The sequence below is a fragment of the Oncorhynchus mykiss genome, chromosome 17 (genome assembly GCF_013265735.2).
Source record: "Oncorhynchus mykiss isolate Arlee chromosome 17, USDA_OmykA_1.1, whole genome shotgun sequence".
Lineage (NCBI taxonomy): Eukaryota > Metazoa > Chordata > Actinopteri > Salmoniformes > Salmonidae > Oncorhynchus > Oncorhynchus mykiss.
Window position 1 is genome coordinate 80,602,869 of NC_048581.1, and position 21,674 is coordinate 80,624,542.

The window sequence follows — 21,674 nt, forward strand, 5'->3', positions numbered from 1 at the left end:
CTAGTTAGCTAATAATACATCGTTTTTTTTTACATTTTCGAAATATATTTACTTGGTTCTCCCAGCCATGTGGATAATTCAAAACAGGGAAGCAAAATGTGTTTGTCACCAGAGCGTTTTAGAGGATATTACTATAGAACTGTTTACCCATTTAATAACCAAACCTTCATACAAATCTGCTATGAGGAATTCATGACGCACAATCGAACAGTGCTATATGCTGCCAGCACCCGCATAAGCGAGTCACAGTTGTCAGCCTAAGCGGCACTCGGCAATTGACTGCTTTCTTGTGAACATGCCCACTGGTGATAGAGGTAATGACGTAATTTAGAGAAAAGCGAAAGTTAAATAATCGTCCTACTGAAAAAGTTTTACAGGTAGCATTCTTGTTCTAAACCCTACTCAGGAATACATTTAAGAAACTTGAATAGGGAACAGTTTGGCTCTGCACAATAGAACGAAATAAAACGGTTAGGCTGTAGACTAGATCACTTCCAAAACATGTCTGAAAGCAATGATATCGACGAGGGCTTTTACTCCCGACAGCTGTAAGTATAGCCTGTCATGTCCAAAGGAAACTACAATTTGACAGTTGACATGCATCTAGCAAGGTTATTATAGTTTTGAGTTTTTATATTCGTTTTTATTTCTATTCGCTTCTCTACTTTTATTTTAAATTCAGTTTATTTTCAGTTAGTATAAACATAAAAAATAAATCGTTTTTATATTATTTGGTTTCAGTTTCAGTGTTAGGGGAAGAAATCATGATTTAAACCTAACCCTAACCTTGACCACACTGCTAACCTTATGCCTAAACATAATCTTAAATTAAGACCAAAAAGCGAATTTTTGTAGCCAAATCTGACATTGAGACTGTGGAATCTGACTTTGTGTTTTTTTTGGGCGATGTAATACATAAGTAATACATAAGGTGATGTCTCAAGTCATAGGTTAGGTTTTGTTTAAAATGTAAAGTCTGTCTCAATGTGACTTTGATTTAAAAGGAATAGTGCAGAGACTGGCTTTCCACTAGTTAACACAGCCACAAAGTCAGATTTCACAGCCACGAAGTCAAAATTGGCTGCAAAAATGAGCTTTTTGGTCATAATTTAAGGTTAGGGTTAGGCATGAAGTTAGCAGTGTAGTTAATTTTAGGGCTAAAGGGATACTTAGGGGTTTTGGCAATGAGGTCCATCGTCTACTTCCCCAGGGTCAGATAAACTTGTGGATACAAATTTTATGTTTCTGTGTCAAATATGAAGGAAGTTAGAGGTACAGCATAGTTTTGTGAGCCATTACTAACTGGCGTTAGCGCAATGACTGGAAGTGTATGGGTATCTGTTAATTGAATGGGCGGGATTTATCCATAATTATTACTTTGTGGCTGTGGTAACTAGTGACGACCCTGAGACTGGTGCAAAAAATATGGTGGAAAGAAACTCTCTCACCCATGTTAACACCAATCCAATGCTTTTTAACTTTAGTGACGATTTTGTACCTGTAGTGATATCTAGTGATAATGATGCACAGGCCTATATGAAACATCGCCATTTCCAGGCAGCATTTCCCTGCCAGGTTCAGACCCGATATCCACATCCAAAAAGCCTGAAAACCCCATTCGATTTTTCCTCTTTTTTTTTAGTTTCAGTTTACTATAATAACCTTGGCATCTAGTAACAGTCTTGTCTTTTGGGCACTGTGTGGCAGGTATGTGTTGGGTCATGAGGCGATGCGTCGCATGGGGACAGCTAATGTCCTCATTGCGGGGATGCGGGGTCTAGGGGTGGAGATCGCCAAGAATGTCATCCTCTCTGGAGTGAAGTCCGTCACTGTGCAGGATGAGGGACCGGCTGAGTGGATGGACTTCTCCTCACAGGTAGGCTACCTGTGTCATAGAGTAACCCTGCTATACTGTTATTCTGTTCAAGAAATAATCTGCCCCCTAGACTAATTTAGGAATACAGAGTTTGAAAGGTCTCAATGTCATCATGTCACAGCAAGAAAGAGACTACTTGGCCTCAGCAGGCATTCCTGCCAATATCACCTGGCACAGGTGGAGTCGACAAATTGAGGCTGTTCTGAGGGCAAAAGGGGGTGCAACCAGTGATGGTCGATGCCATTTAAATGAGGGAAGATTTTTTTTATTTTTATGAACATGGCCTTATTTCTATTACAACATATTGGATGACTGTCATTCAGCTCAATTGAACATTTAGGCTACTATAAGATACTAACATTTTCCCTGTACACATCATGAGGTTGCTACAACCTAGCCAATGAATTAAAGTTTACAATGTAGGTGCACAGATCGAGAGAATTTTGAGTAATCAAGGTGACAGACAGTGACACATACAAACAGTTCGTTGTATAAATAATTCCGTCTCGCATCTATCTACGCATTCTCCTCCTCTCATCTTTTTCCATTTACTTGTGGACTTCAGTGCACAACACATCAGCTGTGTTTGAGTTAACTACTCACCACATTTCATGCACTGCAGTGCTAGCTAACTGTAGCTTTTGCTTTCAGTACTAGATTCCTTCTCTGATCCTTTGATTGGCTGGACAACATGTCAGTTCATGCTGCTAGAGCTCTGATAGGTTGGAGGATGTCCTCCGGAAGCTGTCATAATTACAGTGTGTCTATGGAAGGGGGTGAGAACCATGTGCCTCCTGGGTTTTGTATTGAAGACAATGTACCCATAGGAGGACAGAAGCTAAGTGTCCTCCGGCTACACCATGGTGCTACCCTACAGAGTGCTGCTGAGGCTACTGTAAACCTTCATTGCAAAACAGTGTGTTTTAATAAACTATTTGGTGAGGTGAATATATTTCGTATAGTTTTGTCTAAAAAAAGTATAACTTTAATGTTTCACGATTTTTATTTTTATTACATTCACTGAGGAGCCTCCACTGGGTGCAACACAATATTAGGAAGGTGTTTTGGTTACTGCATGATTCCATATGTGTTATTTCATAGTTTTGATGTCTTCGCTATTATTCTAAAAAAAAAAAATTTAAATAAAGAAAAAACCCTTGAATGAGTAGGTGTGTCCAAACTTTTGACTGGTACTGTATATATATATATAAATATATATATATATATATATATACATATATATATATATATATATATATATATATATATATATATATATATATATATATATATATATATATATATAAATAAAATTAAAATTGTACTCATATAACAACAATATATTCTCTAATTATATCAATAGATCTAATTCCAAACCCAAACATAATTATTCCCATGAATAATTTAGCGACAGTCTGAATTTGTTCTAAACTGACTTGCCTAGTTAAATAAAGGTTAAATAAAGGATACATTTTTTTTAAATATTCAAATATGCCTTTCTACCTATCTGTTTCATGTCTCAAGTACTGTAGCTGCGAAGCCAGCATGGATATAATGCAAGAATGTACTAATATTTACCATATTCTAATAATTATCATGTGCCAACGTATCGCCAATGTCCATGCCATGGTGAAATTTGCACACTTGGGGATCTGAAACAATCGGATGGTGAAACTTGCATCCAGCCAACCAGAAGGCGAAGCAAGGCGAAGCAAATCATGCAATTCATGCATAACATCTTGGCCATGTTCTGTTATAATCTCCACCCGGCACAGCCAGAAGAGGACTGGCCACCCCACATAGCCTGGTTCCTCTCTAGGTTTCTTCCTAGGTTTTGGCCTTTCTAGGGAGTTTTTCCTAGCCACCGTGCTTCTACAGTACACCTGCATTGCTTGCTGTTTGGGGTTTTAGGTTGGGTTTCTGTACAGCACTTTGTGACATCAGTTGATGTAAGAAGGGCTTTATAAATACATTTGATTTGATTGATAATGTCCTGCAAATAAACATAATTTTTAAAGTTTACATTTTTTTGTTTTGCAAGTAGTAGGCATTAAGAATTAGCATAAATGTGGATTGGAGCGTTATAGTTACATGATGACATTACATCATGTACCTTCAAAATGTCCATCATCATTTGTCTCAATAAAGTTAGACAAAAGAAAAATCCATAAAAATGTTGTCAATCTTTAGAAAATATATCCTATATCTGCCGTTTCCATTACTCGTTTCGCAAAGATTTTTTTTTGTCGCAAATATTTTTTTTTGCTTTTGTCGAATAAACCTAAGTCAATGGAAACCTGCCTAATGATTTCATATGTACTTTGAAGATGGAACATGGACAATAACTATTTAGAGCAATCCACGTTAGGCCGTCTCTATCACACTGCCATCTCTGTAACTATTTAGCACCTGATATTAAAGGAGGGAAATAGGAATACAGGGGCATATAACATTCTGAAAATGTTCATTCAGATCAGATGTTATTTTGTCAAACTACTCCTGAACCCCAATGTTTCCCTTCCAGTTTTTCCTGCTGGCATCTCACCTTGGTCAGAACCGAGCCCTGAGTTCCCTATCTCAGCTGTCTGGCCTTAACCCCCATGTCCATGTGTCTGCCCACACTGGGCCACTGAAGGAGACGCTGCTGCAACAATTCCAGGTAGGCCTGAACCCTGCCCTGCGTTTACCCACTTTCTCTCTGGACTAGCCATACACAGTACAGCTAGGGTTGCAAAAATCTGGTAACGTTCTCAAAATGTCATGGTTTTCTGGAAAACCCGGTTGGAAGATTGTTGGAATCAGGAGGGAACAGACAGGAAACCAGGATTTCTGGAAAACCTGGGAATTTTCAGGAAGCTGACCAGATTTTTTCAACCCTAGGTATAGCAATAATATTAAAGGTGAGAACATATCTTATTTGTTTTCCCAGGTGGTGGTGCTGACTGACTCCACTCTGGATGACCAGCAGCGTTTTGGGACGTTTTGTCATTCAAATGGAATCAAGTTCATTGTGGCTGATACCAAAGGACTTTGTGGGTGAGGGGGGTGACACACCATCTCTACTTTAACCAATAAATAACCTGTCCTGTAACAGTCCTCATCCATAGTAGATATGAGTGATGCATAGCTGGTTCAGTTCCCCAATGGTTATTGTTTTGGTTCTATTGCAGTCAGTTATTCTGTGACTTTGGGGAGGAGTTTGAGGTCTTGGACACTGATGGGGAGACACCTGCATCAGCCATGATAGATCATATCACCAAGGTATTCAATGCTTACCTTTCCTTAACTATTGAAGATGGTGGCATTTGCATGTTATACCTGGGAATACAGTATGTCAGTGGACAAGATCATAGAGCAAAAACCACTGTTACACATTGTTCTTCATTGCGTCTATAGGCGGATCCTGGAGTGGTCACATGCATTGAACAGAGGCATGGCTTTGTAAATGGCAGCACTGTGTCCCTCTCTGAAGTGTGTGGCATGACAAAGCTCAATAGCTATGGACCAGTGGACATCAAAGTCCTTGGTGAGTTCTTATTCACAGGGGAAAAGCATCCAAAATAATGGTGGTTTAGAACAAGAATGCAGAAAATGTACTTTGCCCCTTACGTGCCACCAGTAAAACTTGTTTACTAGAAAGATATTTCAACTTTAGTTTCTCTCGAAAGGACATCTCCTTTTTTAATATGATATAATTGTTGTAATATGAGGCATATCTAAGCTACTTTAAAAATGTTTTAAGTACATGACAGGAAATGGCATGACAGTGGTGGTGATTACATTTAATATGGACAGAAATGTAAATGAATATGATGATTCATACATTATGATGTGTGTGTAAATGATGACATGTTCTTTCATTGCCAGGCCCTGATTCCTTCAGTATTTGTGACACCTCAAGCTTTTCTGAGTATAAGAAAGGCGGCGTAGCAACTGAGGTCAAAAAGTCTAAAATGCTACAATTTGTAAGTATTGTTTCTTAATTGTATCAAATTAATTATGTTGGACTAGGCATTCATCTATCCCAAGAATAATATTTAGATATTTACTGTATCATATGGAAAGCCAACCTTACCAATATGGGGTTCAATGACATTGGCACTCAGTTCACTATGCTTACTTTATGCCTATACTTTCTGTACTTGTTACAGAAACCCCTTGACGAGGCCTTGGTTGACCCTGAGTTACTAGTAATGACTGACTATGGGAAGATGACGAAGCACCAGACACTGCACCTGGCCTTCCAAGCCCTGCATGGCTTTGTGAAGAGAGTGGGACGACTACCTAAGCCCAGATCCCAGGTCAGTGAAAGACAATACAAAATAATATTTATTTTTCTGGTATGGAACATTCATGTGTTGGTAGAAGAAATCTTATGACATTATACTGTATTTGCCTGTCTCACCACGCTTTGTCATGTTCAGTAGGCTAAGAAAGCATCTTTAGAATCTGTGAAAGATATTTGAACCAGTAGCTCAAGTTGGATAGAATCCCTAAAGAAACTGGTCATGCTCTGTCTTACTATGGAGTCGGCTGTCCATCCATCCCCCTACAGTCGGATGCTGAGCTACTGGTAGCCATGGTGACAGAACTGAATAAGGTGTCCCATCTGGATCAGTTAGATGAAGGTGTGGTGCAGAGTCTGTCCTTCACTGCCTGTGGTGACCTGGCCCCTGTTAACGCCTTCATCGGAGGGCTGGCCGCCCAAGAAGTCATGAAGGTGAGGACAAAAGTCCCGAGAAGGAACATAGGTATCCAACACATTTAGGCACTAAAGAAATATGAAGAGCTTGCAGTCCCAATAATTCAAAGCTGCCCTATGATCTAGTCAAGCCCCTCGACAGTAGAATGCATTTATTACACCTTTATGAGCAAACTGCTATGGTTTCTGTACTCCAGAAAGCACTGCCAGGGATAGTGAAGTGCCTGTGATGTGCTGTATGGTTCATAGTGTTGATATGTTTGCCTGTGTGCCTGATGTTCATATTTGGTGTCCCTATAGGCGTGCACTGGGAAGTTCACCCCTCTTCAGCAGTGGCTGTACTTTGATGCACTGGAGTGCCTTCCTGAAGGCAACGGTGGAGAGGGAGAGGAACTGACAGAGAGCACTTGTTCACCAGTAAGATTTTAATACATAATATTTAAAAAATATTAATATCAGCCAATACATATTCAAATAAATATATATATAATATCAGCCAAAAGCTAGCTATCGATTACTATCTCCCCCATAAAGAATAATTAATGTAGCCTTAGGAAGCCATGTTTTATCTATCAGGAAAATTATCAATTGGCATGTGTTGGTGGATATTTATTCCCTGCCTGTCTGCATTATCCACTGCTCTACTGTCTCTATTGCAGAGAGGCTCTCGGTATGACGGGCAGACTGCAGTGTTTGGATCAGGCTTCCAGGAGAGGCTTGGTGAACAGAAGTATTTCCTTGTGAGTGCCAGTCTTCTCATCTCTCACCAGCAGGGGGTACCCTCTGCATGGCCAAACAGGCCTCAGTGTCATTCTTTCCCTCTGGTCATTCCTGCTAGTGTTGATAATGACACGTGCAGGAAACAGCTGTGATTCAGGTGGCAATTCCTGTTAGCGTTTGGTCCTGCCAAGCCCTCACCTTCCAGGCTTCCTTTGCATGTGTTATGCTAGCTTTTATTTGTTTTGCTTTGTGTGTGTGCGCGTGAGTTTGTGCGTGCATGCTTGTGTTATTGCACTCTCACCAGTTCTGTTTCCACATGAGTGTGTTGGAGTGAAAGTCTTAATACCCTCTGATGTGCAAAAAGTAGCTTGGCATATACTATGACAAATGTGTTGATTAAGTGATATTTATACAGTAGATGAATGCAACTTGGGTTGAATTTGTTCTATTTTATTTTGTATTCTAACATGTCTTCTGTCATGATGTGTCGTCAGGTTGGGGCTGGCGCTATAGGTTGTGAACTTCTCAAGAATTTTGCTCTGATTGGCCTGGGGGCTGGAGAGGGTGGGCACATCACTGTGACAGACATGGACTCCATTGAGAGATCCAATCTAAACCGACAATTTCTCTTCAGGTCTCAAGACATTGGGGTAAGAGAGAAGCAATTCTAAACACAAGCACAATTCTCAAAATGCTTACTAGATATTGAAATTATCAGATGCCTTTTATGTTGTAGAATTGTTTTTATTCATTTTCAACACATTTTCCTTTTTAAGATGGAACTGATCTTTTATTTGTGACAAAATCATTATTGATGGATGTTGATGACACATGCAGAGAAGGAGAGACAGAAAGTATAATTTATACTGAGAGTGTGTTTCTCTGTTAATCATGATTCGTGGCAACAAGTTTAATGTTTACACAGATTTGTTAACATTTAAAACCATGGGAAAGATAAATAAATATTAATCTGACTCACAGGCGAGAGATCACATTCTTCTAGAACACACAGAGGGAAACCTTGTACTGCAAATTCCCTCATCCCAGCGTTTTTCAGCTCCATAATTAAAGTACAGACAGTTTTGTTTGCCTTGGTAGTTGTCCCGCTGTCCTTTGCTCCAGTTGGTAAAGTCAAATCTGGACCCATCGCTGCAGAGCCATAGGCCTTCCTGAGCAAGATCATAACCTCCAATCCAGGCGCGAGGAAATCCCCCAGTTTGTATCATTACCATCTTCTGTATGAAATTATATTCTGCTGTGCTGTGGACGGATGCCAGGTTGGCTCCCTGATACACACAGAACTGCTCAGACTCGGTACCTGAAGCAGCGGGATCCGTATTTGGACCAGCCAGAGGGACATGCGCTCCTGCACTCTGTCCCCTCCAACCTCTCCCCTGTTCCCTGAAAAGCCTCCTGATACAAGCCCTGTTCTCCATCCATCTCTACCGAGGGCTCCAGAGTTTCCAGGTCATTCACGTCAGCTTGATACTTAACAGCATCAATTTCCTGAAACATCTGGAGACCTGGGCTCTGTTCAATGCTGTTTCCCTCACCACCCATCTCCTGCATATGATGAATACGTTCACCATTGGTCTCCAGTCTGGGTTGAAAGCAGGGAGCTGGTCCAGGTTGGCCTCCATCAAGGACTTTGCATCGCCCAGTGCAAAGGCACCGCTTAGAAGCAGGATGGTCTTTATCGCCATAGTTACAGTTTTCCAATCGAGTGTTTCACAGGTAGTTTCTGTAGGTTCTGTTCAGATGGAGAAAGAGGAACACTTTTATACAGGTAGCTCACATGTCAACAAGGAAACAACTGCCAATTCCCAACAATTTTAAGCTCCTTTTCCTGATAAGTTTCTTACACATTCCCATTATAATTGATCAAAGTACAAAACATGTTTATCTATTTCCAGTTCATATCACATTTTCATTCATAAACTGGGATATATTGCTGATTGGAAAGATTGTACAGCCTGATCCTATTATATTTAGTTTTTTCTGCCTCGTCAGCCAAGTCAAGACGAAATGAATGAGAAAAAAACACACACACACACACACACACACACACACACACACACACGCACTCCCACATCCAACCTTACACACCCCAATGGTAAAAACACATATCTGTCTGCATTGAATCTGAATATAGTTAGGACATATTGTGCTTAGGAAAAATTGTGTCCGGCAAACTGTTTATATAACTAAATGGCTGTGAGCCATGCATGTATCCGTAGGCCACAGTCATGGTGATTTAGGTTTCCTTTCCACTTCATTTGAATGTGACCGAGTGCTTGCCATTGGCTTTCATACCATCTTCCAGATGTCTGTCAGAAGGAGAAATATACAAGATACTGCTATATAAGACCCATCTATGATGAGTTCATGTGTATCCTGATTTCCTTTGCTGCTTGTGTAAATATTTGGGTTTCCCTTCCCCTCAATTCTCTAGTTTCTTTGTCACCCAGTTCACACCATTGCTGCTCTTTTTCTCGCTTTTTGCCTTTTAGTGTTTCTGTGTTTTAGTGTTTCTGTGTTTTTGTGTTTCTGCCTTTAGTGTTTCTGTGTTTTAATGTTTCTGTGTTTTATTGTTAGTGCCTTCAGTGTTTCTGTGTTTTAGTGTTTCTGTATTTTAATGTTTCTGTGTTTTATTGTTAGTGCCTTCAGTGTTTCTGTGTTTTAGTGTTTCTGCCTTCTGTGTTTCTGTGTTTTAATGTTTCTGTGTTTTAGTGTTTCTGTGTTTTAGTGTTTCTGTGTTTCAGTGTTTTAATGTTTCTGTGTTTTAGTGTTTCTGTGTTTTAATGTTTATGTGTTTTAATGTTTATGCCTTCTGTGTTTCTGTGTTTTAATGTTTCTGTGTTTTAGTGTTTCTGCCTTCAGTGTTTGTGTTTTAATGTTTCTATGTTTTAGTGTTTCTGCCTTTAGTGTTTCAGTGTTTTAATGTTTCTGTGTTTTAGTATTTCTGCCTTCAGTGTTTGTGTTTTCTCTTCAGTTTTCTCTTTGTATTCCAGCTATTCTTTGAGTAAGTCATGGGGGAACGAGGGGAAGTTCATCAAGAGAGGCTGATTTTCCCTTCACTCACCGACCTCCTCCTCTTCCTCTACTTCCACAGAGACAGAAGTCAGAGGTAGCAGCCCAGGCGGTCAGAGTCATGAACCCCAACATGAACATCACAGCCCACCAGAACCGCCTGGACCCAGACAGTGAGCAGGTCTATGGGCACGCCTTCTTCATGGGCCTGGATGGAGTAGCTGCAGCTCTGGACAACGTGGAAGCCAGTCAGTACCAGTGCCTGTGCTACTCCCTGTATCATGATCCTATTAATGATATTACTACTAGTGACAGAGTCCATACACTGGCAACACCCACGCTACTGCTAATATTAGGACCAACACACACGTCTAGCTGTATCGACATCAATAACATTACTAGTACAACAACCAATGGCTAATAGTCTTATCGGCATCAGTAATAAACACCACTAGAGACAATTCATTCTCCTTTATTTCTGTAGTAATAGCTGTGGTAATAATAGCACATAGGCCTGCATGCCACTAGTACCAGAATCAGTGTAGTAATCAGCCTAAGGTCAGTTCATTAGCAACTGTATGTCTGTCTGTCTGGTGTTGTTAGACAGACTTGACTCACTCCCCAGTGTGGCTCTGACTTTGAGGTCATTATGTAACTAGCCACTGCCGAGTCCTCAACAACCGGTTTTCAGGGGACATAGAAAGAGAGCCTGTGATGCAACTTCCGGTTTGGACATTACAGGGCGACAACATTAATGAGAAAATCACACACACACACACTTTAACTCCTCCTCCACATTTACTGGATTGGTTAAACAGTGCAGAACAGAACCTCCCCTGACAGTTTTTTTCTTATGGTCAAGACCAGTAGGAGTTTGTAGGTATGTAGGGGATCTATACTGAACAAAAACATAAACGCAACATGTAAAAAGTGTTGGTCCCATGTTTCATGAGCTGAAATAAAAGATCCCAGAAATGTTTCATATACACAAAAAGCTTATTTCTCTCAAATTTTGTGCACAAGTTTGTTTACATCCCTGTTAGTGGGTATTTCTCCTTTGCCAAAATAATCCCATCCACCTATAATCCATAATCCATCCACGTATCAAGAAGATGATTAAACAGCATGATCATTACACAGGTGCACCTTGTGCTGGAGACAGTAAAAGGCCACTCTAAAATGTGCAGTTTTGAGGGAGCGTGCAATTGGCATGCTGAGTGGAGGAATGTCCACCAAAGCTGTTGCCACCGAATTGAGTGTTCATTTCTCTATCATAAGCCGCTTCCAACGTCGTTTTAACGAATTTGGCAGTATGTCCAACCGGCCTCACAACCACAGACCACGTGTAACCACACCAGCCCAGGACCTCCACATCTGGCTTTTTCACCTGCGGAATCATCTGAGACCAGCCACCCGGACTGCTGATGAAACTGTGAATTTGCAAAACTGAAGATTTTTGCACAAACTGTCAGAAACCATCTTAGGGAAGCTCATCTGCGTGCTCATCGTCCTCACCAGGGTCTTGACCTAACTGCGTGTATGGCGCCAATAGCCAGCAACTTCGCACAGCCATTGACATTCCACAGGCCACACTCAACAGCCTGATCAACTTTATTCAAAGGAGATGTCGCGCTGCATGAGGCAAGTGGTGGTCACACCAGATACTGACTAGTTTTCTGATCCACTCCCTACCTTTTTTTTAAGGTATCTGTAACCAACAGATGAATATCTGTATTCCCAGTCCTGTGAAATCCATAGATTAAGGCCTAATGCATTTATTTCAATTGGCTGATTTCCTTATATGAACTGTAACTCAGTAAAAGCTTTGAAATTGTTGCATGTTGCGTTTTTTTGTTCAGTGTAGATTCAGGCGTTTATTTTATCCCTGCTACGTTAGGTTATTATTATGTAATGCTGTAGATAGCTGCTGGCTCAGAGGGATTGTGGAACGCATGGTGGGGGGAGCAGACAGACAGATAACATAGTATTTCAGTCCTCTATCGGCACGGTTGGGGAATACATGTAAAGCTATTTACGAAATACATTTTAAAAGTAACCCAAGCCTGTTTATATGCTGTGTGACTTTTAGCTGTTCTTATTGGTTTACTATTTTTGTACTATTTCTCTGTGTGTGTGTGTGTGTGTGTGTGTGTGTGTGTGTGTGTGTGTGTGTGTGTGCACTACAGGAGTGTACCTGGATGGCCGCTGTGTCCAGCACCAGAGACCCATGCTGGAGGGGGGTACCCTGGGTAGTAAGGGCCATACTCTAGTGGTAGTTCCCCACCTGACTGAGTCCTATGGACCGGCCAAGACCGGCTCCCAGAATGCCAGCCCACTGTGCACCTTGAAGAACTTCCCTCACCGCATAGAGCACACCCTGCAGGTGAGGCATGGAACCGCAGTCTGATTGTATGTGTTTTGGACTGCATCCCTGTAGCCTAGCATCATCACAGCAACCTAGCATTGTCATATCAACCTCCTGTACCATCATTCTGGAATCCTAGCATATTAAAGGAGTTTAGGCCATGGCATTCCTCTACCCTATGAGCTGCCATCCACGCTACGTTTAACACACTTTAAACATGGCTGCTCTCTGACTGACTGACTGGTTGGTAGGCTGACTGGCACATGGCTGGCAAGCTATCCAGAGCATAACCTTACAACACTAACCTCATGTCGACATACCCCAAACAATTTGACCCAACGTTGACTTAACTTAGGTTTGGCCCATCTCCGTCCATACAGTACAGTACAGTATCAACTCCTAACTCAGCCCATCTCCGTCCATACAGTACAGTATCAACTCCTAACTCAGTCCATCTCCATCCATACAGTACAGTACAGAACTAACTCCTACCTCAGTCCATCTCCATCCATACAGTACAGTACAGTATCAACTCCTAACTCAGTCCATCTCCGTCCATACAGTACAGTATCAACTCCTAACTCAGCCCATCTCCGTCCATACAGTACAGTACAGAACTAACTCCTACCTCAGTCCATCTCCATCCATACAGTACAGTACAGTATCAACTCCTAACTCAGTCCATCTCCGTCCATACAGTACAGTACAGTATCAACTCCTAACTCAGCCCATCTCCGTCCATACAGTACAGTACAGAACTAACTCCTACCTCAGTCCATCTCCATCCATACAGTACAGTACAGTATCAACTCCTAACTCAGTCCATCTCCGTCCATACAGTACAGTACAGTATCAACTCCTAACTCAGCCCATCTCCGTCCATACAGTACAGTATCAACTCCTAACTCAGTCCATCTCCATCCATACAGTACAGTACAGTATCAACTCCTAACTCAGTCCATCTCCATCCATACAGTACAGTACAGTATCAACTCCTAACTCAGTCCATCTCCGTCCATACAGTACAGTATCAACTCCTAACTCAGTCCATCTCCATCCATACAGTACAGTATCAACTCCTAACTCAGCCCATCTCCATCCATACAGTACAGTATCAACTCCTAACTCAGTCCATCTCCATCCATACAGTACAGTATCAACTCCTAACTCAGTCCATCTCCATCCATACAGTACAGTACAGTATCAACTCCTAACTCAGTCCATCTCCATCCATACAGTATAGTACAGTATCAACTCCTAACTCAGCCCATCTCCGTCCATACAGTACAGTATCAACTCCTAACTCAGTCCATCTCCATCCATACAGTACAGTACATAACTAACTCCTACCTCAGTCCATCTCCATCCATACAGTACAGTACAGTATCAACTCCTAACTCAGCCCATCTCCATCCATACAGTACAGTATCAACTCCTAACTCAGTCCATCTCCATCCATACAGTACAGTACAGTATCAACTCCTAACTCAGTCCATCTCCGTCCATACAGTACAGTATCAACTCCTAACTCAGTCCATCTCCATCCATACAGTACAGTATCAACTCCTAACGCAGTCCATCTCCGTCCATACAGTACAGTACAGTATCAACTCCTAACTCAGTCCATCTCCATCTATACAGTACAGTATCAACTCCTAACTCAGTCCATCTCCGTCCATACAGTACAGTACAGTACTAACTCCTAACTCAGTCCATCTCCATCCATACAGTACAGTATAAACTCCTAACTCAGTCCATCTCCATCCATACAGTTCAGTACAAACTCCTAACTCAGTCCATCCATCCATACTCCACTTATCTCTTAATCCCTCACACACACAACTCATCTAAAATGCAAAGCTTTTTACACTCTTAACTCTCAAACTTGCCCCAGAATGGATAAGCATTTTGAGGGTGATTGAGACCATGCTTAAATGAAAAGTGTGCATCAAACTGAAGTTAAAATGAAAACCCCATTAAGTCAGACCTACCATGTGTCTTTGCAGTGGGCCAGAGACCAGTTTGAGGGGCTCTATAAACAAGCAGCTGAACATGTCAATCTGTACTTCAGGTAAGTCTACCTTCTTTCCTAACATACTCAATCAGTTGCAAACACGATGAGCAGAAATGGAATCTTTAAATTCCAAAGTGGTCTCTGGTATTTTACTGAAACTTTTAGCTTCAGATCGCAGGCTTATGCTCTTGATGCCTCAGTCTGCCCTCATACATACAGTGCCTTCAGACAGTATTCACACCCCTTGACTTTTTCCACATTTTGTTGTGTTACAGCCTGAATTTAAAATGGATTAAATGTAGTTTTCTTTTGTCACTGGCCTACACACAATACCCCATAATGTCAAAGTGGAATTGTGTTTTTAGACATTTTTACAAAATAATTAAAAGTGAATAGCTGAAATGTCTTCAGTCAATAAGTATTCAACCCCTTTGTTATGGCAAGCCTAAATTAGTTCAGGAGAAAAAAATCTGCTTAACAAGTCACATAATAATTTTCATCGACTTTTCATGTTTAACATATTGGCTACCTCATAACTGTGCCCCACATATTATCTGTAACGCACCTCAGTCAAGCAGTGAATTTCAAACGCATGTTCAACCATAATGACCAGGAGGTTTTCCAATGCCTCGCAAAGATGGGCACCTATTGGTAGTTTGGTAAAAAAAAAACACACAAAAAAAACAGACATATCTCTTTGAGCATGGTGAATTTATTAATCACACTTTGGATGGTGTATCAATACACACAGTCACTACAAAGACACAGGCGTCCTTCCTAACTCTGTTGTCAGACAGGAAGGATTTCACCATGAGGCCAATGGTGACTTTAAAACAGTTACAGAGTTTAATGGCTGTGATGGGAGAAAACTGAGGATGGATCAACAACATTGCAGTTACTAACCTAAATGACAGAGTGAAAAGAAGTAAGTCTGTACAGAATAAAAATGCTAAAAATCATGCATCCTGTTTGCAACAAGACACTAAAGTAAAACAGCAACAAATGTGGGAAAGCAATTCACTTTTTGCCCTGAATACAGAAGTGTTATGTTTGGGACAAATCCAATACAACACATTACTGAGTACCACTCTATATATTTTCGAGCATAATGGTGGCTGCATCATGTTATGGGTATGCTTGTTATCGTTAAGGACTGGGGAGTTTTTCAGGATAAAAAAGAAAGGGAATGGAGCTAAGCACAGGACAAACCTTAGAGGAAAACCTGGTTCAGTCTGCTTTACACTAGACACTGGGAGGTGAATTCACCTTTCTGCAGGACAATAACCTAAAACACAATGCCAAATCTACAATGGAGTTACTTACCAAGAATACATGACTTATATCAACTTGATAATCTATGGCAAGACCTGAAAATGGTTGTCTAGTAATGATCAACAACCAATTTGACAGAGCTTGAAGAACTTTGAAAATAATAATGTATAAATGTTGCACAATCGAGGTGTGGAAAGCTCTTAGAGACTTACCCAGAAAGACTCATAGCTGTAAGTGCTGCCAAAGATAGTTCTACAAAGTATTGACTCAGGGGTGTGAATACTGTATGTAAATGAAATATTTCTGTAATACATTTTCAATACATTTGAAAAAAACATGTAATTATGAGGTAATGTGTGTAGATGGGTGAGGAGAAAAATATATTTAATCCATTTTGAATTCAGGCTGTAACACAACAAAATGTAGAATAATTCAAGGGGAATGAATACTTTCTGAAGGACACCTGTACATGCCCCAAATAAGTAGTGAGCCCTACAGATGGTAATGAAGTAGTTAGTGCTGTTTCTAAAGAACAGCCAGTGTTGCAGTAAAGCTCAGGTAAGAGATGTCTTCTGGGTGAAGCCACCCTCCCAGCAGGGGACTTCTAGGTTAACAATCTCCTGGGTTAAACATCTGGCACACAGTCAGTCAGCTAATTAGGCAGAGATGTCTAACTCATATACATCCATTCACTTACAGGCCTGAGGACTAGTTTACTTCCTGCTGAAAGAGGAAAGTAAGTGTTATAATGAAGTAGCGCTGTCCTCATGGTTTTGTTGTGGTTGGTTTTTACAAAACTTTTGGAATGCAGTTGGAGTCTTGCTGTGTATTCTGTATGTATTGTGTGTTTATCTAATGGTCTGTGGGTCTGTGAGAGTGACAATTGGTCTCAGCTGCAAGGGGAGCCCTATTAATCTGCCCCAGTAAGAGTCCATCAGCTGCTCCGGAGCCCTGTTAATCTGCCCCAGTAAGAGTCCATCAGTTGCTCCGGAGCCCTGTTAATCTGCCCCAGTAAGAGTCCATCAGTTGCTCCGGAGCCCTGTTAATCTGTCCCAGTAAGAGTCCATCAGTTGCTCCGGAGCCCTGTTAATCTGCCCCAGTAAGAGTCCATCAGTTGCTCCGGAGCCCTGTTAATCTGCCCCAGTAAGAGCCCATCAGCTGCTCCGGAGCCCTGTTAATCTGCCCCAGTAAGAGTTCAGTTAAGACTCATGGCCTTTCTGTGTTTCTTTCCCAGGCTCAGTGTATTTTACTGAGATTTAATATAGGCCCCTTTAGGGATGGAAAAGCCCCCTGCCTCCTGTGGAGAGTAGTGTCCTCTGGAGACGAGCGTAGACCTCACCGAGCAGGCCCCACAGACTCAGCTGAAAATAACTCCAGCATCTCAGACTAACAGAGTAGGTGTAGGAGAGGATGGTGAGACTGTGTAACACAGGATATATGCTGTGTTAACAGGAACCAGGCATACATGTGACTCAGGCTGGTAGATACTACCCATGGAGCTCTGCACACACTCCACACACCCTCCACACACCACACACAATACACACCACCATCACTCCAAACACTTCCTTCCCCCTCAGATGCAGGGTGACCTCTGACCTTGGGCCAGTTTCAAAGGCAGCACCCCTAACCCCCTCTCACTTCTCAGAAACAATACTACTGACTGACTGACTGACTGACTGACTGTTCAGTGTTGTTCATCTTCCTGTTAAACAGACATTAGGAAGGGTGAATGAGTATATCTTGGGTTTGCCGTGCACTGCCTCGCCCATAGGAATCCCCTCAGAGTAGGTGAAGGGTAAAGGGCACAAGAGGATAGTTACAGTATGTGTCCATGTTTGACTGAAATAGGATCCAGAAACCAGTGTTGTTGAATATGACATGGCTGCTCCTTCCACCACTGTTCAGGTGTTACACAATTACCGTTGGAATTTGAAAGCAAGCCATGTCTCGGAAGACATGGAAGGGGGAGGGAGTATGTTATGAGAGAGGAGAGGAGAGGAGTATGTTATGAGACCTTGAGATGGTTTAAATTAGTTTTAAAGGCCAACTCATCCTGCCCACCCATCTTGCATCATCCCTATTGGTTTCCTTTGCGTTTATGTTTTTAGTCTTTCTGGAGAAACATCGTCTTGAAGGAGATTACATGAAGGTCCATTAGGGGAGAGGTCCAGGTCTAATGATGCTTATGCTATTGTTCCCTGCAGGGATGCTGCTGGTTTCCTGGAGCGCACCCTGGGTCGGGGGGAGGCGGAGGCTCTGGAGGTCCTGGAGTGTGTGTGGGGAGGTGTGGGGGGACAGCGGCCTCAAGGCTGGGAGGACTGTGTCGGGTGGGCCCGTCGCCAGTGGGAGACCCTCTACAACAACGACATCGCACAGCTGCTGCACTGTTTCCCCTCTGACCAGGTAAGAGTAACACAACACACACTGGAAAATCATTGGACATCCAGGGGCATAGCTCCTAAATCCCCAAACGTAAGGGTTTTCTTTAACATTGTTTATGAATTTGAACACTTGGTGGCACTATTGTTCACACACCTTGCCTGTTGAGAATTCTGCATATGATAGACATATACTGGCTATAAGCCTGTCTTTTGATCTATGTTCAAGACATATGCCATATGTAGTGGCAAGTTTATATACAGTAAAATGTCCAATAATTAGAAATGGTTCCACATTTTCAGAAACCCATTCTCATTTTTACCTTGTAAAACATAATCCAAGAATATATCACCCTAAGCTGTTTTTTAAGCATATTGAACACACCATGAACATATCATGGGATAGTTAGTATTTACCAACCCACTGATATGGTATCCTCAAAAACGTCTGTTGGGATCCATATAATATTCTGAGGCATATAGATGACAGAGAGTGACATCACATTACATGCTGTTACACCTGGGGGTGTCTAACCAAACACTCCCCTTGTTACCCATGGATCATATGGATTCACCTTTTACAGGACACTGACAACTGGACCTGTCTGGCCTGGTCTGATAAACACTATCTCCCTTCTCTTGCTTCATATAATATGGGTCAATAAAAATTCCTCTGACCGAGACAACCGATTCCATTCCACTCATATCCTGTTTAAAGCCTTATTATTTTTGTCTGGAAGAAATGCATAGCATTTTTGCTCCAAGTCCCCTGAGATAAGCCCGTTTGGTATTGGACTCATTTAGCAGGAAAATGAGTCATTGTTAAACAATTGACCAGGCCTTGCCTCATGCTCTGAAGCACTCAAATTTCTGGGTTACAGTTCTGATGAGTGGCTGCAATACATCACGCAAAATATTGTAATGTATCAAAACAGAGAGAAAAGATCCCTTTGTGTTTGCATTAAGTCATGGTGTAACTTGTTATTCTGCAGTGGCACAAGTCGTATGAGAGTAGGAAGCTGTTTTAGATGTATTAAAAGGACAGACATTTGTTGTTGGTTTCAGTAAAATGTTTGGGTTCCTGTTTTTCTTCCCCGTTTTCTCTCTGTTTTAAAAGGTCATTAGTACAGTTAGGCTGGCTGTGGTTTCTGTATCCTCCCAGAGAGTCGATTCTAACCACAGCTGCTTTCTGGGGAAGTGTGATAAGGCTAGTGTTGGTTAACTTCCACAAAATGTCAATGATTGAAATACAATGTCCAACTGCCTTACCAGTAGGCTGAAATGCTTTTTGGGAAGAGAAATGCAAATCTATTTTACAGGCATGCGTTTTGTGTTTCCCTCCCCTTTATCAACAGAAACTGCCCTTATGCAGATTGAATGGTATTAAAGTTTGAGTAAGTTCAAATGTTGTCCACAAATGTACCAACATTTCTATTATACTGTATGTAAATAGTTTATGATTAGTGAATTACTTAATGTAGTTATTTTGTTAGATACTTCTCCCTATTCATAGGTTGCACCTCCGTCACTCGGTCGTGTCATGCCATTGTTAGGAAGGTTCTCAAGCCCCCCCTCTTACGGCTGCGCTATAGTGGAGCCCTAATGTCTTGATAAGCCCAGTCATTCTGGACGGGGGCGAGCGACTGTTAATTCTAAATTACAATATAATGCCTGGAAATATGATGACATAGCTAAAGTTTTCAAATATTTTGTAAGAAAACAGCTTTTCCTGCATTATCATGTCGTCAAATTTACTTTAGACAAATGGCAAAATAAATGTACCCATACATGTTATTCAATCATTGCACCCACACTAAGTCAGTTCTATTTGTGACGCTGAACGTGGTGCAAGTCCTGCATCTCCCATCTCCTCGTTGGTTTATAGAAGCGTATACCCATGTGCCTTCTCCTCATTGGTCATACTCACGCGCGCGTCCGGTTTGCATTCTGGACCACAAAACGTATTTGCTAGAAACATGATAGTGTTGTTAAACAAAGCAAAGAAATTGAACTTCAAAACGTGATGTAGTTTTATTTGAATTTGCAGCTGTTGTTGGTAAGACATTATTCTGCTACCTTCTGACATTACTTACTGGATCTTGAAGACGCCCCTAAGAAACCAGATACTCTTCTGTGTAGGGTATAATGGTGGTAGATACCCCTCTCTGTAGGGTATAATGGTGGTAGATAACCCTCTCTGTAGGGTATAATGGTGGTAGGTACCCCTCTCTGTAGGGTATAATGGTGGTAGATAACCCCTCTCTGTAGGGTATAATGATGGTAGATACCTCTCTCTGTAGGGTATAATGATGGTAGATAACCCTCTCTGTAGGGTATAATGATGGTAGATAACCCTCTCTGTAGGGTATAATGGTGGTAGATACCCCTCTCTGTAGGGTATAATGATGGTAGATACCCCTCTCTGTAGGGTATATTGGTTGTAGATAACCCTCTCTGTAGGGTATAATGATGGCAGATTACCCTGAGCTGCTATAAGAATTGCCCCCTGCAGGTAGACTGATTTGAGATCATTCTCAGTGATAAGTCCCTCTCTCCCAGCTGGAGGGGGAAAGCCCATTTGTTGTAGGCCTTTTGGTAGAGTGTTGGGACTGTTGGTAGACTATTGGTAGGCTATTGGCAGACTGTTGGGAGTGTTGGTAGACTGTTGGGAGTGTTGGTAGACTGTTATGAGTGTTGGGAGTTTTTGTAGAGTGTTGGGACTGTTGGAAGACTTTTGGTAGACTGTTGGAAGACTTGGTAGACTGTTGGGACTATTGGTAGACTGTTGGGTGATTGCTGGTAGGCTGTTGGGACTGTTGGTAGATGGTTGGTAGACTGGGAGTGTTGGTAGACTGTTATGAGTGTTGGGAGTTTTGTAGAGTGTTGGGACTTTTGGTAGGCTGTTGGGACTGTTGGTAGACTGTTGGGAGATTGTTGGTAGACTGTTGGGAGTGTTGGGAGTTTTTGTAGAGTGTTGGGACTGTTGGAAGACTTTTGGTAGACTGTTGGGACTATTGGTAGACTGTTGGGACTATCGGTAGACTGTTGGGTGATTGTTGGTAGACTGTTGGGTGATTGTTGGTAGGCTGTTGGGACTGTTGGTAGATTGTTGGGACTGTTGGTAGATGGTTGGTAGACTGTTGAGACTGTTGGTAGACTGTTGGGACTATTGGTAGACTATTGGGACTGTTGGTAGACTGTTGGGACTGTTGGTAGACTGTTTAGACTGTTGGTAGGCTGTTTAGACTGTTGGGACTATTGGTAGACTGTTGGTAGACTGTTGGGACTATTGGGTATGTTGGGACTGTTGGTAG

General features: G+C 41.7%; 1 protein-coding gene across 4 annotated transcripts in view; it reads left to right on the top strand.

Annotated features, from left to right (window-relative positions):
• Positions 1–327: 327 nt before the first annotated feature.
• uba7 (ubiquitin-like modifier activating enzyme 7) overlaps positions 328–21,674 on the top strand; it is a 71,730-nt gene continuing 50,383 nt past the window's right edge. The window contains exons 1-16 of one of the 4 annotated variants that reach the window (XM_036950743.1): positions 328–548; positions 1,708–1,876; positions 4,401–4,535; positions 4,806–4,912; positions 5,047–5,137; positions 5,273–5,402; positions 5,744–5,841; positions 6,028–6,177; positions 6,432–6,596; positions 6,879–6,995; positions 7,238–7,318; positions 7,793–7,948; positions 10,411–10,576; positions 12,515–12,711; positions 14,700–14,764; positions 18,187–18,385. In XM_036950743.1, coding sequence (XP_036806638.1) covers positions 502–548; positions 1,708–1,876; positions 4,401–4,535; positions 4,806–4,912; positions 5,047–5,137; positions 5,273–5,402; positions 5,744–5,841; positions 6,028–6,177; positions 6,432–6,596; positions 6,879–6,995; positions 7,238–7,318; positions 7,793–7,948; positions 10,411–10,576; positions 12,515–12,711; positions 14,700–14,764; positions 18,187–18,385 — 2,073 coding nt within the window. In that variant the 5' untranslated portion in view covers positions 328–501. The remainder of the gene's footprint in view (positions 549–1,707; positions 1,877–4,400; positions 4,536–4,805; positions 4,913–5,046; positions 5,138–5,272; positions 5,403–5,743; positions 5,842–6,027; positions 6,178–6,431; positions 6,597–6,878; positions 6,996–7,237; positions 7,319–7,792; positions 7,949–10,410; positions 10,577–12,514; positions 12,712–14,699; positions 14,765–18,186; positions 18,386–21,674) is intronic. The other 3 variants (XR_005037088.1, XM_036950742.1, XM_036950741.1) reach the window with 3 other exon arrangements.